The sequence below is a fragment of the Oryctolagus cuniculus genome, chromosome 5 (assembly GCF_964237555.1).
Source record: "Oryctolagus cuniculus chromosome 5, mOryCun1.1, whole genome shotgun sequence".
NCBI lineage: Eukaryota > Metazoa > Chordata > Mammalia > Lagomorpha > Leporidae > Oryctolagus > Oryctolagus cuniculus.
Window position 1 is genome coordinate 166921710 of NC_091436.1, and position 14107 is coordinate 166935816.

At 52.2% G+C, this 14107-nt stretch overlaps 2 protein-coding genes across 4 annotated transcripts in view; one reads left to right on the plus strand and one right to left on the minus strand.

Annotated features, from left to right (window-relative positions):
- The window catches only part of SERPINB9 (serpin family B member 9), a 220342-nt gene that overhangs the window by 7215 nt on the left and 199020 nt on the right, over nucleotides 1-14107 (plus strand). The gene's annotated exons all lie outside the window — the stretch shown is intronic.
- Nucleotides 205-14107, minus strand: part of BPHL (biphenyl hydrolase like) — a 38329-nt gene continuing 24426 nt past the window's right edge. For 2 of the 3 annotated variants that reach the window (XM_070074485.1, XM_070074484.1), the window contains 3 exons: nucleotides 13971-14102; nucleotides 11354-11477; nucleotides 205-507 (listed from right to left, as the gene is read on the minus strand). In XM_070074485.1, the coding sequence (XP_069930586.1) occupies nucleotides 420-507; nucleotides 11354-11477; nucleotides 13971-14102 (344 nt within the window). In that variant the 3' untranslated portion in view covers nucleotides 205-419. The remainder of the gene's footprint in view (nucleotides 508-11353; nucleotides 11478-13970; nucleotides 14103-14107) is intronic. The other variant, XM_070074486.1, reaches the window with a different exon arrangement.

The window sequence follows — 14107 nt, forward strand, 5'->3', positions numbered from 1 at the left end:
GAAGCGGGAGAGCCAAGCCCTCAGGCTAGGAAGGTCTCCTAGTTTTCTGCTTCTCTTTGTACAGTGTGATAAATGCAAGTGCAGAGGGGGGTGATGCTACATCCCTTAGACAACAGGTACAGGTGCATTCCGGCTGTCCTGTGGTCGCCGAATTCACACTACAATGTTATGCTGAAAGTATTTGAAGGTAAATCACAGCAGGGATTTGTTTTTTAAGACAACATTAGAAATTTACAATTTAATGTTAAAATTTCATTTTTTGCAGCTGTGAAATCTAGAGGTCATCTCTGTACCATTGTTTCAGTTTGATTGGGGTCAGATTGTGTGGGGGAGAGGAGGGGGGAGCTGTGACATCCCAGTTAGAGGCAACAGTGTGATGGAAGGCCACGCCCACCGAGAACCATGGAGACTCGGCTGTGTCACTGGAGGAAGTCTTCTACTAACTTGTTGAATTCGTTTGCAAAACGTAAATGCAGGTTGTGTTTGCCTTCTGGCATCAGATGTAACCTAAAAAAAACCAAACCGCGTTCTCATCAAAGGAATCACTTGGAACCCCTTCCCCACGCAAACATTTCATGAAAATAAAATTGCTACATCTTTCCCATGAATATATTTTTGGGGATATATCATGTATGCATTTTGCACAAATGTAGACATGAGTGTGAATCCCCTTGGAGGTTGACAGCCTGGAGGGTGACTGTAAGGCCATCATATTTGGCAGTCTCGCTCCTCTCTCCCATCCCATAGGCAATAAATCATTTGAAAACTGTCCGTGGCAGAGGTGATTTGTGGTCAAAATAAACACATTTCAATGAAGTCTATCTTGACAGGAAGGTTGGAAAGATAATACAAATGGACGTGAGTTTCTTGGTGTGTGTGTAGTGTAGGAGTACAAATCCGTTCTCCAGGCCGTTGTCCAGTGTTCCAAGCTGCCTGCCATCTCTGGGGTACTGAACGAGTCAGTCTGAATACAAGCCAGGCACAGACTTCCCGAGGACTGAAGACGGGGCCCAGTCAGCAGCCCTGGGGCCAGGGAGCCACCTGGCTCGCTGCATCATCTTGGTGGCAACTCTCACTGCACTCAAAAGGCTGCTACTTTTCAATAGGATTGTGGTCCAAGGACGCTGGTTGGTGTTTTTTTGTTTTTTTGTTTTTTTTTTTGTTTTTTTTTTTTTGACAGGCAGAGTGGTCAGTGAGAGAGAGACAGAGAGAAAGGTCTTCCTTTTGCAGTTGGTTCACCCTCCAATGGCCGTCGCGGCCGGCGCACCATGGGGTGCAGGACCCAAGGACTTGGGCCATCCTCCACTGCACTCCCGGGCCACAGCAGAGAGCTGGACTGGAAGAGGGGCAACCGGGACAGAATCCGGCGCCCCAACCAGGACTAGAACCCGGTGTGCCGGCACCGCAAGGCAGAGGATTAGCCTAGTGAGCCGCGGCGCTGGCCACTGGTTGGTGATTTCTATTAAGTGTATTATTAAATGGCAGGCTTTGCTGACTTCTGCATTTTACCTAGTGGCCACAAACTTGTAAAAATTTTTAAACTTATTTTCTAGTTATTTGAGAATGCACGTCCATCTGCTGCTGCACTAACAGCTGGGGCTGTGCCTGGTGGAAGCCAGGTGCCTGGAACTCAACCCAGGGCTCCCACGTGGCAGGTCGGAGGTCCAGTCCCTCGAGCTGTCACCAGATGCCTTTCAGTGTCCACACTAACGGGAAGCTGGGTCAGGAGCTAGAGGTGGGACTTGAACCAGACCCCCTGGTGTGGGATGTGGCTGTCTTAACTGCTAGGCTAAATGCCTACTTCCCAAGTGGTAAACAGTGCTGCTAGGATATCAGCACAGGTTCAAACCATTTTCTCTACAAAGACAACTGGATATTAAAAGGACTATATTGGGGCAAAATGCCAGCTACTGCACTGCCCAATTCTTGGACGTTTCAACGTGGGGGGCCTGAGAGCTGGCAGAGCTCCGTGGCACTTGGGAGGACTTGGGAAGGGAACTGTCTTTGGAAGACGCTGGGCCTCTTGCAACTTGACCGCACTGGGGTGGGGATAACGCAGTACAGAGAGAATAACTTGTGGAGGACCGATGGTCGGTATCCCTCGGAGGCCCTGGGGAAGTTGCTGCATTAATAACAACCGGAATGTTCTAGCCCAGTTTTATGGCTGTTCAGAAAAGAGAGGCTGCACAGGATGCACAAAGCCAGGATCCCATTCACCCTACAAAAGCAGCAGCTCAAGGCCTATTTTTTTTTCCTTTGGTGTGTGTATGTGTATGTGTCTTATTTTATTTGAGAAGTAGAGTTAGAGAGGGAGAGACAGGTCGTCCATCTACTGGTTCACTCCCCAAATGGCCACAATGGCTAGAGCTGGGCTGATCTGATGCCAAGAGCTTCTTCTGGGTCTCCCACGTGGGTCCAGGAGCCCAAGCACTTGGGCTGTTTGCCACTGCTTTCCCAGGCACATTAGCAGGGAGCTGGATTGGAAGTGGAGCAGCTGGGACTCAAACCAGCGCCCATGTGGGATGCCTGCGCCAGAGGCTTGGCCCACTACACCACAGCGTTGGCCCCAAGGCCTGGTTTTTTGGAGACAGAAAAGAACCAGTTGCCAAGGATGCTGAGGTCACAGTCCAGGCTGAGCTGCAGCCCAGACTCTAAGCTATGTTGACTCGGGGGCAGAGACCCCACCTGCCAAGCCTCAGGTCCCCTCGCAGATACCCAATGTGGCCATGTGCTCTGCTTTGGCTGCTATGATTGTTTCTTTAAATTTTAAAATAAAGACTCATTCTTATTTATATGAAAGGCACAACTATAGAGAAAAGGAGAGAGATCTTCCATCTGTTGGTTCACTGCCCAAATGGCTCCAATGGCTAGCGCTGGGCCAGGCCAAATCTAGGGGCTTCCTCCAGGTGTCTCCAAGCACCTGGGCCATCTTCCACTGCTTTCCCAGGCCACAGCAGAGAGCTGGATCAGAAGCAGAGCAGCCGAGACTTGAACTGGTGCCCACATGGGATGCCCGCCTCGCAGGCATAGGCTTTACCTCCTACACCACCATGCAGGCCCCAGCCTACGATTTTCTTAATTCCCAGTAAAGAAGGGAAGAGACACTAATGGTAAATCCCTTCTTTTAGCCATTTAGTGTTGTCTTCACTCCTACAGGCATCTCCAGGTCTTGAGGAAATAAAACGAGATGACCTTCATTACAAATATGGGCGAGCTGCCCAGGACGCTGACTGACCTGCTGGACAGGATGGGCACTCGGTGAATAGAAAGCAACCCTTCTCCTTGACGCCTGGGAAGCCACTTCAAGGTCATTTGGGTCCCTTCCTCCTTTTGGTCTGACACAGGATCCACTAGACTCAAACTTGTCTTGTATCCTCTTTGCCAACAGGACGACGGACAAGCAAGAACATTAGCTATCAAGACAGAGCAGGGGGTTAAGTCGCTGCTTGTGATATGCCGCACTGGAGTGCCAGTCTGAGTGCCAGTCGCTCTGCTTCCGGTGTACACGGTAAGGCAGTAGACGATGGCCCAAGTACCTGGGCCCCCACCACCCTTGTGGGAGACCTGGATGGAGCTCCAGGCTTTGGCCTGGCACAGTCCTGGCTGTTGAGGCCATTTGGGGAGTGAACCGTTGGACAGAAATCAATCCATTAATCAACCAACCAATCTCTCTTCCTCTCTAATACTCTGCCTTCCAAATAAATAAAAAATAAATAAATCATTCACACTGGGGCACTGCCGTTTCCTGCCTCGGGCTCAAGTGGAAACACAGCTCTTCCCAGGCCCAGAGACTGCTGGCTTTCAGGCCAGAACCACACCATCGCCTCTCCTGGTGCTCAGTCCTCTGGACTTAACTGGAACTACCCAGCAGCTCCTCTGGGTCCCCTGCTTGCCGAATCACACTGAGGACCTGAGACTTGTTAACTCCCCTAACTGCAGAGCTGCCAGTTCTCTATGAGGAATCTTCACATGCACACTGTTTCTCTGAAGAGACCCTCGCATGCCCCCATCCCTGCACTACTGCAACAGTGCTGGAGATTGAAACGGGCAACTCGCCCTGGCCTGGTAGCAAGCTCTCCCCTGATGTCTCCTGGGGACTCTGCCGCCTGCACCCCAGCCAGAATCCCCCCACCAAAGTGGCCGCTGCGTGCCAAGCTCTCAGCAAGTCTTAAATGCACAAACGCCTTCTCGTTCATTCCCCAGAAGGATGTTCTGAGTCGACAGGTGCCATCATCTCCATTTTACACACGAGGAGACAGAGGCGCAGGCACAGACAGTGCACACAGGCGTTCAGGCTGTCACCAGGCCACAGCCTAACCCTGGTCTGAGTTAACCTGTGCAGCGCTCCTACCCCACTGCCATGAGCGCAGCTCAACAGCCCCAGGACTGACTCTGGTTTCCGGCCAGATTCTGTTTCCACCTCTCCCCTCTAGGCAACCCCAGCCCGAGGTGCCATGTCTTTGCACACATGGACCAGGCCTTGGTCCCGCCTCCCGGGTCTGGCTCTCAGGCCTGGCCTGCAGCACACAGCTGGACCTGCTCCAGTGGCCACACCCACCACAGGATCTCGGCCCTCCGAGTGCCTCCTGCTCTCATTTTCCTTCTTTCTGCGCACATTACGTGCTTTAAGATGTTCTAGGTGACACCCTGGGAGAGGCGAAGTGTCCAACACAGGAATATTACAGTTGCACAGTCACATCTGTGAAAAAGTTAGGACTAAGGAGCTGCATGGTTAGAGATATGCGTGACTGGAGGAGGTGGAGACGAGGAAGCTTAAACCCAGGAGATGTTCAAGCTGTGACCAGAAGGCCAAGTGCATCTGGCCCAGCACAGGAAGGGCTGAGGGATGGAAAGGGGTCCCGGGCAGGAGCCCGGCATGTACAGCTGGGTCTGACGCCCGATCCAGATCTCTTCTGAGCTTCTAATGCCTGGGACCCAAGCCAGCACTGCTCTGAGCTGACTTCTGTCTGTCCCTCCCCCGAAATCGACTGTTGATGCCCTAACCCCAGGGCTCAGAGTGTGACCTTAAATGGATGTAGTCTTCAAAGAGGTCATGAGGTTGAAATGAGTTGATGTGGTTACGCCACAGTGCGTGTGACAGTCCTTCAGAGAAGAGGGGAGGTTCGGAGGGAAGACCACATGAAGACACTCAGAGAGGGCAACCCTAGAAAAACCAACTCTGCCCACACCTTCACCTTGGACTCTGGAGCCACGAGCAAACACAGATGCTCTTCAGCTTACAATGGGGTCACACACCAGGGAGCCTCTGCACGCTGAAAATGCTGTTAACATACCTACCGAACCTCAGAGCTTAGCCCGCCTACCTAGAACACTCTCGGAACACTTACACTTACACACGCCTACAGGTGGGCAAAGCCACCCAGTACAAAGCCCGGTTTCTAGTAAGATGCGGACTATCTCGTGCAATTCACGTAATACCACTCTGCAAGGAAAGAACGCTGTATGGACGTGCTCTGGCACCGCTGCAAAGTGGAGAGATCATTCTTCAAACCCTGTCCAGTCCAGGACTGCACCCACCTCCGCTGGCAAGCACTCAGAGCAGTCTCAGCAGCCCTGGCTGACACACGTGGCGTGACCCGCTGTGCGGCCACATCCTCTTCTGAGCCGGCTCTCTCCCAGCCATCCACCTCAGCCCCGGGGACTGACGGCTGCCAAGCCTGCTCCACAAGGATTTCCTGAAAGCAAGCTGAGGCGGGCCTTCTGGGTGACGCCAAGCCCAGGCCAGACCGGCTTACTAGGCAGCTGGGGGCGACGTTGGTGATGCGCAGTGCAGGGGCAGGGCTGGACGTGCAAAGGTCGAGGGCCAACGTCCGCTCCCGTCACTGCTGCAGTCTGGGCAGCTCTCTTGCCTCTCAGAGCTTTGCATCCCATTTTTTTCTTATGGGAGGAATTCGGTTTTCCACAAATAAAACCACTGAATGCAAATGATCTCCGAACCCTCTGAACTCGCATCTGAGAGGCTCAATCATTCACTCTTCTCCCACAGAGAGGGAAGCGAGGGCGGCAAGTGGGCACAGCTGGTCTGCTGAGCAACCCCGGCTCCCCTTCGGCTTCCTTCTGAGGAGGGAAGGGCTGCCTGGTGTTTCTTGGGGAATATCTACAGAAGGACAGACAACTAACATGCGCCTGGGCAGGTGTCAGGCCAAGTGTTACGACGGCCACGTCCCACACTGCAGTCCTCACTGGAAACCTGCCTTCCGTCTCACTCCAGCTGTGTGCTGATGCAGCTCGGAGAGGAGCCGTGTTGGCTCAGGTGACTGGGTTTCTGCCACTCAAGTGGGAGGCCCGGATTGAGTCCCTGGCTCCCGGCTTTGGCCTCAGCACAGTTCCAAGTGTTGTGGACATCTGGGGAGTGAACTAATGGATGAGAAAACTCAAGTCAAAACAACTTAAAAAAAAATCCCCAATCCTTCCATTAAGAAAACAACGCACTGACAAGGTAATGAAATACCAAGTTCACTGCCACACTGAGCTGCTTCCCTGCTGTCACGCGGCTGCTGCACAGGTCACAGCCGGGTTCTGGTATTCAGCAAATCCACTTTCCTTTTGTGGGCCGACACGGGGCAACACAAACCTACCAAGCTCTCGGCAGAATCAGGCAGAGAGAGGCAACCAGTGAAAAATACAAGCCAATTTTATTTTGCTTTAATTTTTAGAGATTTATTTATTTGGAAGGCAGAGTTACAGAGAGAAGGGGAGATGTCTTCCATCCACTGACTCCCTCCCCAAGCGGCCACACTGCCGGGGTTCAGCCAGGCTGAAGCCAGGATCTAGGAACTTCAGCTGGGTCTCCCACACGGGTGGTGGGGCCCAAGCACTTGGGCCATCTTCCGCTGCTTTTCCCCGGCCACAGCAGGGAGCTGGATGGGAAGGGGAGCAGCCGGGACTCCAACTGGTGCCCATATGGGACACTGGTGTGGCAGGCGGTGGCTGTACCGACTCCACAACCCCAGCCCCACAAGCTGATTTTAGATGGTCACTCCTGAAAACACTCAACCCATTTGTCGGTAAGAATATTGTTAAAGAAAAGGACTGTCTATAAAACAGTCCACAGAAGTGTAACATCTGCACGGCAAGGGAGTCCTTCTCCTAGGTTGATGCATTTGTTGCTAGGAGATGGGTCTGAAACAGAATTCCTAAACTACATTTCCTCACTCTTACTGACCCTGCTTCAAGGGAACACTGCATTCACTGTGCATGTCACTGTGCACGAACCTGTCATTTCTGAGCTGGCCCACAATTACCCAGGCTCCCTAGCACATCATTCCAGGCACCCCTGTCATAATAAGAGTGCGCTGAGGGGCCAGTGCTGTGGCGAAGCAGGCAAAGCCACCTCCTATAATGCCAGCATCCCATATGGGTGCCAGTTTGAGTCTCAGCTGCTTCACTTCCCATCCAGCTCTCTGCTACGCCTGGGAAAGCAGTGGAGGATGGCCCAAGTCTTTGGGCCCCTGCACCCGCGTGGGAGACCTGGAGGAGGCTTCTGGCTCCTGGCTCCAGATCTGTGCGGCTCCGCCCATCTGGGGAGTGAACCAGCAGATGGAAGATCTGTCTCTGTCTTTCAAATAAATAAATCTTAAAAAAAAAAAAAAAAAGGGTGTTGATGCGAAGCAGCTGTGCTCGGCTGGAAAGCACTTGCTAGGAGGAGAAAGGTTTTGGAGGCCGGCGTGTGGCACAGCAGGCTAATCCTCCGCCTGTGGTGCCGGCATCCCATATGGGTGCAGCTCTAGTCCTGGCTGCCCCTCTTCCAATCCAGCTCTGTGCTGTGGCCTGGGAAAGCAGTAGAAGATGGCTCAAGTCCTTGGGCCCCTGCACCCGCATGGGAGACCCGGAAGAAGCTCCGGGCTCCTGGCTTAGGATCGGCACAGCTCTAGCTGATGTGGCCATCTAGGGAGTGAACCAATGGAAGGAAGACCTTTCTCTCTTGTCTCTCCCTCTTACTTTCTATAACTCCACCTCTCAAATAAATAAATAAAATCTTAAAAAAAAAAAAAAAAGGTTTTGGGTTTCTCATTGACTAGCTACACAAACTTAGACGAGTGTTTAACATTTCCTGGTCTTGATTTCTCACCTGTAAGGTGGACAATATGTTTTTCATAAGTTTGCTGTGAAGTATAATTAGATATTTAAATAAAATATCTTTAAAAATATACAATGCTGGTCGGCACCGTGGCTCACTAGGCTAATCCTCCGCCTGTGGCACCAGTACTCTGGGTTCTAGTCCCGGTTGGGGCGCTGGTTCTGTCCCGGTTGCTCCTCTTCCAGTCCAGCTCTCTGCTGTGGCCCGGGAAGGCAGTGGAGGATGGTCCAAGTGCTTGAGCCCTGCACCCGCATGGAGACCAGGAGGAAGCACCTGGCTCCTGGTTTCGGACAGGCGCAGCACGCCAGCTGTAGTGGCCATTTGGGGGGTGAACCAACAGAAGGAAGACCTTTCTCTCTGTATCTCTCTCTCACTGTCTAACTCTGTCTGTCAAAGAAGAAAAAAATATATACAATGCTATAGGGAAATATCATATATATACATATATAAATAAATAAATTTAAAAAACCAAAAACTGAGACTTACAGCAAAATTTTGGGGGCCAGCATTGTGGTGCAGTGGGTTAAGCCGCCACCTGTGACATCAGCATCCCGTAACAGACACCAGTTCAGTCCTGGCTGCTCCACTTCCGACCTAGCTCGCTACTAACTGGAAAGCAGTGGATGATGGCTCAAGTGCTTGGGCCCCTGGGACCCACATGGGAGACTTGGATCAAGTTCCTGCTTCCTGGCTTCAGCCTGGCCCAGCTCTGGCCACTGAAGCCATTCTGAGAGCAAACCGATGGATGAAAGGTCTCCATCTCCCTCTCTCTCTAACTCTGCCTTTCAAATAAAGTCAGTCTAAAAAAGTAAAAAGTACGCTACTTGAATTTTCCACCACGAATATGACTTAGCATTATTCTCTTACAAAAGTCTAGTTTGAAAGTACCTTGTGGGGCCGGCACCGTGGTATAGTAGGTTAATCCTCCGCCTGTGGCACCGGCATCCCATATGGGCGCCGGTTCTAGTCCCAGCTACTCCTCTTCCAATCCAGCTCTCTGCTGTGGCCTGGGAAAGCAGTAGAAGATGGCCCAAGTGCTTGGGCCCCTGCACCCACATGGGAGACCTGGAAGAAGCTTCTGGCTCCCGGCTTCAGAACGGCGCAGCTCTGGCCGTTGTGGCCATTTGGGGAGTGGACCAACGGAAGGAAGACCTTTCTGTCTGTCTGTCTCTGTCTGTAACTCTACCTCTCAAATAAATAAATAAAAATCTTTTAAAAATATTTGTTAAAAAAAAAAAAGAAAGTACCTTGTATTTCCTAGTAAAGCAATAAACATCTCTGTTAGCCTTTATGTCCACCCATAACTTCTTTCCTTATTCTTTCCTTACTCTCTAATCTGGCCAAAGGATTACTTATTATAAATGCCCGTGTATATTTCTTTTGATTTGTGGCTGAAGTGGTATAGGAGAAAGGAGAAAATGTATGGAAAAAAGAGAGGCCTTTCAATTTCTGAAAACGCTGTATAGATACAGGAATGATAAGGGTTTACAATGATTGTCACTGCAGAGTAACAAACCATTGGAGAGCCCGCTCGTCAGCATCACGTCGCAGAAGACGGTGACACGGAGTGGAAGGCTCTGGGCCTGCCTTCCTGCTGCTGCGGGGGCTGAGGGACCCTGACGAACCCTGTGGGGCAGCGCTGGCCCTCACAGGCCTCAGCAGTGGCCTGATTGGGGGGGGGGGCAGGCAGCACCTTCTCACACTGCTATTCTAAATCCAACTTCCAAAGGATTCCACTGAATTCCAAGATGCCTGGGGCAGCTCAGAGACACCTGCAGCCTGGGGAGGGGTCCAGGCTCACTGGGATGTCTCTTGGTTAGAAAAATAGTCAGTCCAGGGCTCCCCCATCTTCCTCATTCTCACCTCCAGGATGTGCATCCTCTGTGTGTAAAGGAAACAAAGAACGTACTCAACTCGGAATTTCTAGCTTGGTAACAGCACCAGTGAAAGCTGGCTCCCGTACCAGCCAGTACTTAGCACACAGGTTTCTGTGTATACAGAAATGAACGGGACTGAGCAACACGACTTCCGCTGGCCTGATGAGGGCCTCACTACGCCTCCTGCTGTGGTCTCTCCCTCAGCCTGCGGCCGCTCTGTAAGACATAAGCCGCAGCCGAGACCCGAGACGGACGCTGTCCCTCCAGTTAACCCAGCTAACATCTCAGTGCCAGCCTCTGCTGAGCGAGGCCGCGACTCACAGGCCCTGACAACACGAAGCGATATCCAGTGCACCCCAGACCCAGACAGACCGCAGCCCACCCTGCTACGCCAACGGAAACATGCCAGCCCTTAGCACTGACCAATCAAAGGCCACGTGCACCGTGCGCCAGCCAGCAGCCACACGAGCTGACAAGCACTGCGCACCCCCGCCTGTGAACGGTGAGACTCACTGCCTTCACCCCCTTGGGGAGGCGGGAAACTGGGCTTTGCCTGCCTGGCTCCCTCCTCTGTGCACTGCAATGAACTACCTCTTCCTACCACCCCGGTGCCAGCGACTGGCTTGATGTGCACGGCACGGGCAGACCCAGGTCTGGGGCTCTCTAGCAACTCCTCCAACCAGTTCTGGGGTGTTCTACAAGTCCCCTGATGTCTAAGACTGCCTGGCAGAAGTAAGACTAAAAACTGGCGATACGCATCTGCTGTCTTACCAGGTATGTTATCAGAGTCACCTGTGTGTCATGGTGGATGCTGTACTCGGTGTCTGTGGCCGACAGGTCCTCATTATGGTGTGGAGACATTCAAGACCGAACAAACATGTGAAGCTTACAACATGATTTTAAGTGGAGGGAAAAGGTAGGATTCAGAGCTGAGTATAAAATAGGACTACATCTGTGTATAAAAATGCTTATGATGGTAAAGTATTTAAATGGGCAGCAAGCCAAGAGCAACTTGTTTTCTTATTTTGGTATTTATGTGTATATTTTTTAAACTGTGGGTAGTGCTTTTATGAAGATAAAAAAACTGAACTGAACTGGAAATTGGGAAATATGAAGTTGTTTCAGTGAACAGTGCTGGATCTAAATGCCAACAGTCATCGATGCTGCAGAACTTGTGAGCCCATCTGCCAGCCAGAGCAGCCAGGAGAGACCTCTCTCTGAGAGCCTCAGTCCTCCCAGGCGCGGGGACCCCCAGGGCGGGGTCGGGAAGGGCTGCGCCGCGTGGGAGCCGCCCTGTGCCCACGCCTCAGCCTCCTGCCTCCTTCCTTCCTGGGATGAGGTTTGGCGACAGGGAACTGATGTAGTGACCACTCACCGTGACCCTTTCACATGCTCATGCAGGAAGTCGGCGTGAAACCGTGGGACCAGAGGATCCTTCTCGCCGTGCACGATTAAGGTGGGGCACTGAACCAGGGGCAGCAAGTGCCGACAGATGTTACCTGCAAGACAGGAGTGCCAGGGCTCTGCCTCAGTGCGACTCTCGGTGACTGACGGGGAACGGAAGGCAGGCGCCACGCCCCTCGCTGCACCTCTGCTCCCTTGTCTATAACGGGGGTCACATCTGTGCCTACGGAACGCGGCTGCACCTCTGCTCCCTTGTCTATAACGGGGGTCGCATCTGTGCCTACGGAACGCGGCTGCGCCTCTGCTCCCTTGTCTATAACGGGGGTCGCATCTGTGCCTATGGAAGGCGGGCGCCACGCCCCTCGCTGCACCTCTGCTCCCTTGTCTGTAACGGGGGTCGCATCTGCCTGTGCCTGCAGCCACCGTGCTTTGTGTTTCCTTTTTGATTCTTCTGCTGTTTTTCCTGCTTGGTTCTTCAGCTCCGCCTGACTGAGGCTCATAATTCATGTAAAACAGCAGGGGAATGGAACAAACACAGACCGCCCAACTCTACGTTACGAAGGGGCAGTCGGGCCCCACTGCAAAGCAGTGGCCAATGCTGGACACCCGGTAAGCTCTTACCTGGAGTCACCTCTCAAATGGTGGCTGTGAGGGCCCTGACCAGTCCCTGGCCACAGGGACATGATGAAGACACAACTTGCTAATGGCAAGTAGGCGTTCTTCATCGTTCAGGCCTCTGTGCCAAACACACATCTGAGAGAGGGGGAGGTGCCAACTGTGCAGCTACAGAACAACCCGAGCTCCAGCCCTGACTGTGGAGGCTTGGCGGCTCCTTACCACACTGAGCTTACAATAAAACAGAGCGACCATGAATCCCTGGGGCTGTCACTGAGGCTAAACACAGAGGTGTATCGGAGAGTCTGGCACTGACTCGGCTGGCTGCCGCCTCCTCCTCCTCTCCGTCTCCGCCTGCGTCACGAGGAACGCAAGGGTGACCTGTGGCCAGGGAAATGCCTCTCTCGTCCCTGAAGCTGCCCTTTCCTGTCCCTGGGGTGACCCGCTCCTGCTAATTGAATAACCAAATGGGGATGCTGCTGTTTGTTTTAGGGACTGTTCCCACAAGCGGAACAGGATCACTATGAAGCACGCATTTGCGATTTCGAACTTAAACCCAAAAACTAACATTTCCAAACGTCCTTTTCACTGTGAAAGCTTTGTCGGGTGACAGGGCTGGGAAGGATCATCTAGCAGATAGAGCTGGTGCTGCAAACACGTCCTGGACCTGCTCCAAGGTTAGCCCTTAACTCCTCTGTTCTTCCAACCAAGATGAAGAATGAGAGACTGCAAACAAACACTTGTATGCAAATAGGCTTTAACTCAGACTATCTATGCGAGACGTCTATTCTTGCTGTTAGCAGAAACCTTGTTAGGTTTTCAGATAAAGAAAGGGGGCTAGTGTTTGTAGCTAAGGTCATATAACAATTCTGAAGACAGGAAAGTAACTAAATACTTTCTTCTTCATACTAATTTCTTAAAATATTTATTTATTTGAAAGACAAGGGGAGACAGAGAGAGAGAGACAGAGACAGAGACCTTCTGTCTACTGGTTCACTCCTCAAATGGTCACAACAACCAGGGTTGAGCCAGGCCAAAGCCAAGAGCCTGAAACTCCACCCAGGTCTCCCACATGGATAGCAGGGAGCAAGCACTGGCTCATCTCCTGCTACTTTCCCAGGCGCGTGAGCTGGGGGTTGGAACAGAAGTGGAGCAGCTGGGGCTCAAACAAGAGCCCATATGGGATGTTGGCATCACAGGCAGAGGCTTAACCTGCTGCACCACAGGCGGGCCCCATTCCTCACACTAATTCTGTTGAAGATCAGGACAGAAAGTGCCTCCTTGTCTGTCCTGGTGTCAGAGGATGTAGTCGGGTGGCACGACACAGACTATATTGTGGCTGTTCTATAGCGAGTTAGAAATTAGAATTAGGAAACAGAAATTGGGGCAGGCGTCGGGGTGCATCAGCCTAAGTCGCCACTTGCAGACACTCACACGCTGTGTCAGAGTGCTGTTCCGGGTTCCTGCACCTCCAGTTCTGACCCAGCTTCCTGCTAATGCATCCTGAGGGGCAGCAGGTGACGGCTCTGACATCCACGTGGAGACCTGCACTCTGCTCCTGGCTCCTGGTTTGTTGGCTCAACCCTGGCTGTTGCAGGCATTTGGGGAGTAACGTGGGGAAAGACCTCTTTCTGCTTCTCTTTCAGGCGGATGAAAATCAATAAGCAAAACAGAAACTGAAGCTTCCTGAGGATGACTCTGTCATCACACACACAAGGGAGCAGAAGGAAAAGGAACAGCCTGCTGTTAAAGACGCAACAATAAGGGCCTTTATCCGTGCGGTCCTGTCTCCAGTTGAAGGCAGATTTGTGACACAAGCACTTGCATTGTCTACGATGACTAGCGTTCTGTCCATACACTGGTGTGCAAGGGCAACAGGCGACTCATGGATCATGGGGACTCGGGAACACGATGGGCAACTCAAGCATCCTCTCTAACCGACAAAGGAGCCGTCAAACAGCCCATGCACCTACCATCTGGGAGGCGTTTAAACTGCTGTATGCCGTCCACCCACTGTTCACAGGTTTTGGCAAAGTAGTCATAGCCGTACAGGGCTTCCAGGGGCTTTCTTGCCTTCTCACTCCACTTAGAGACATCTCGGATGCCTGGA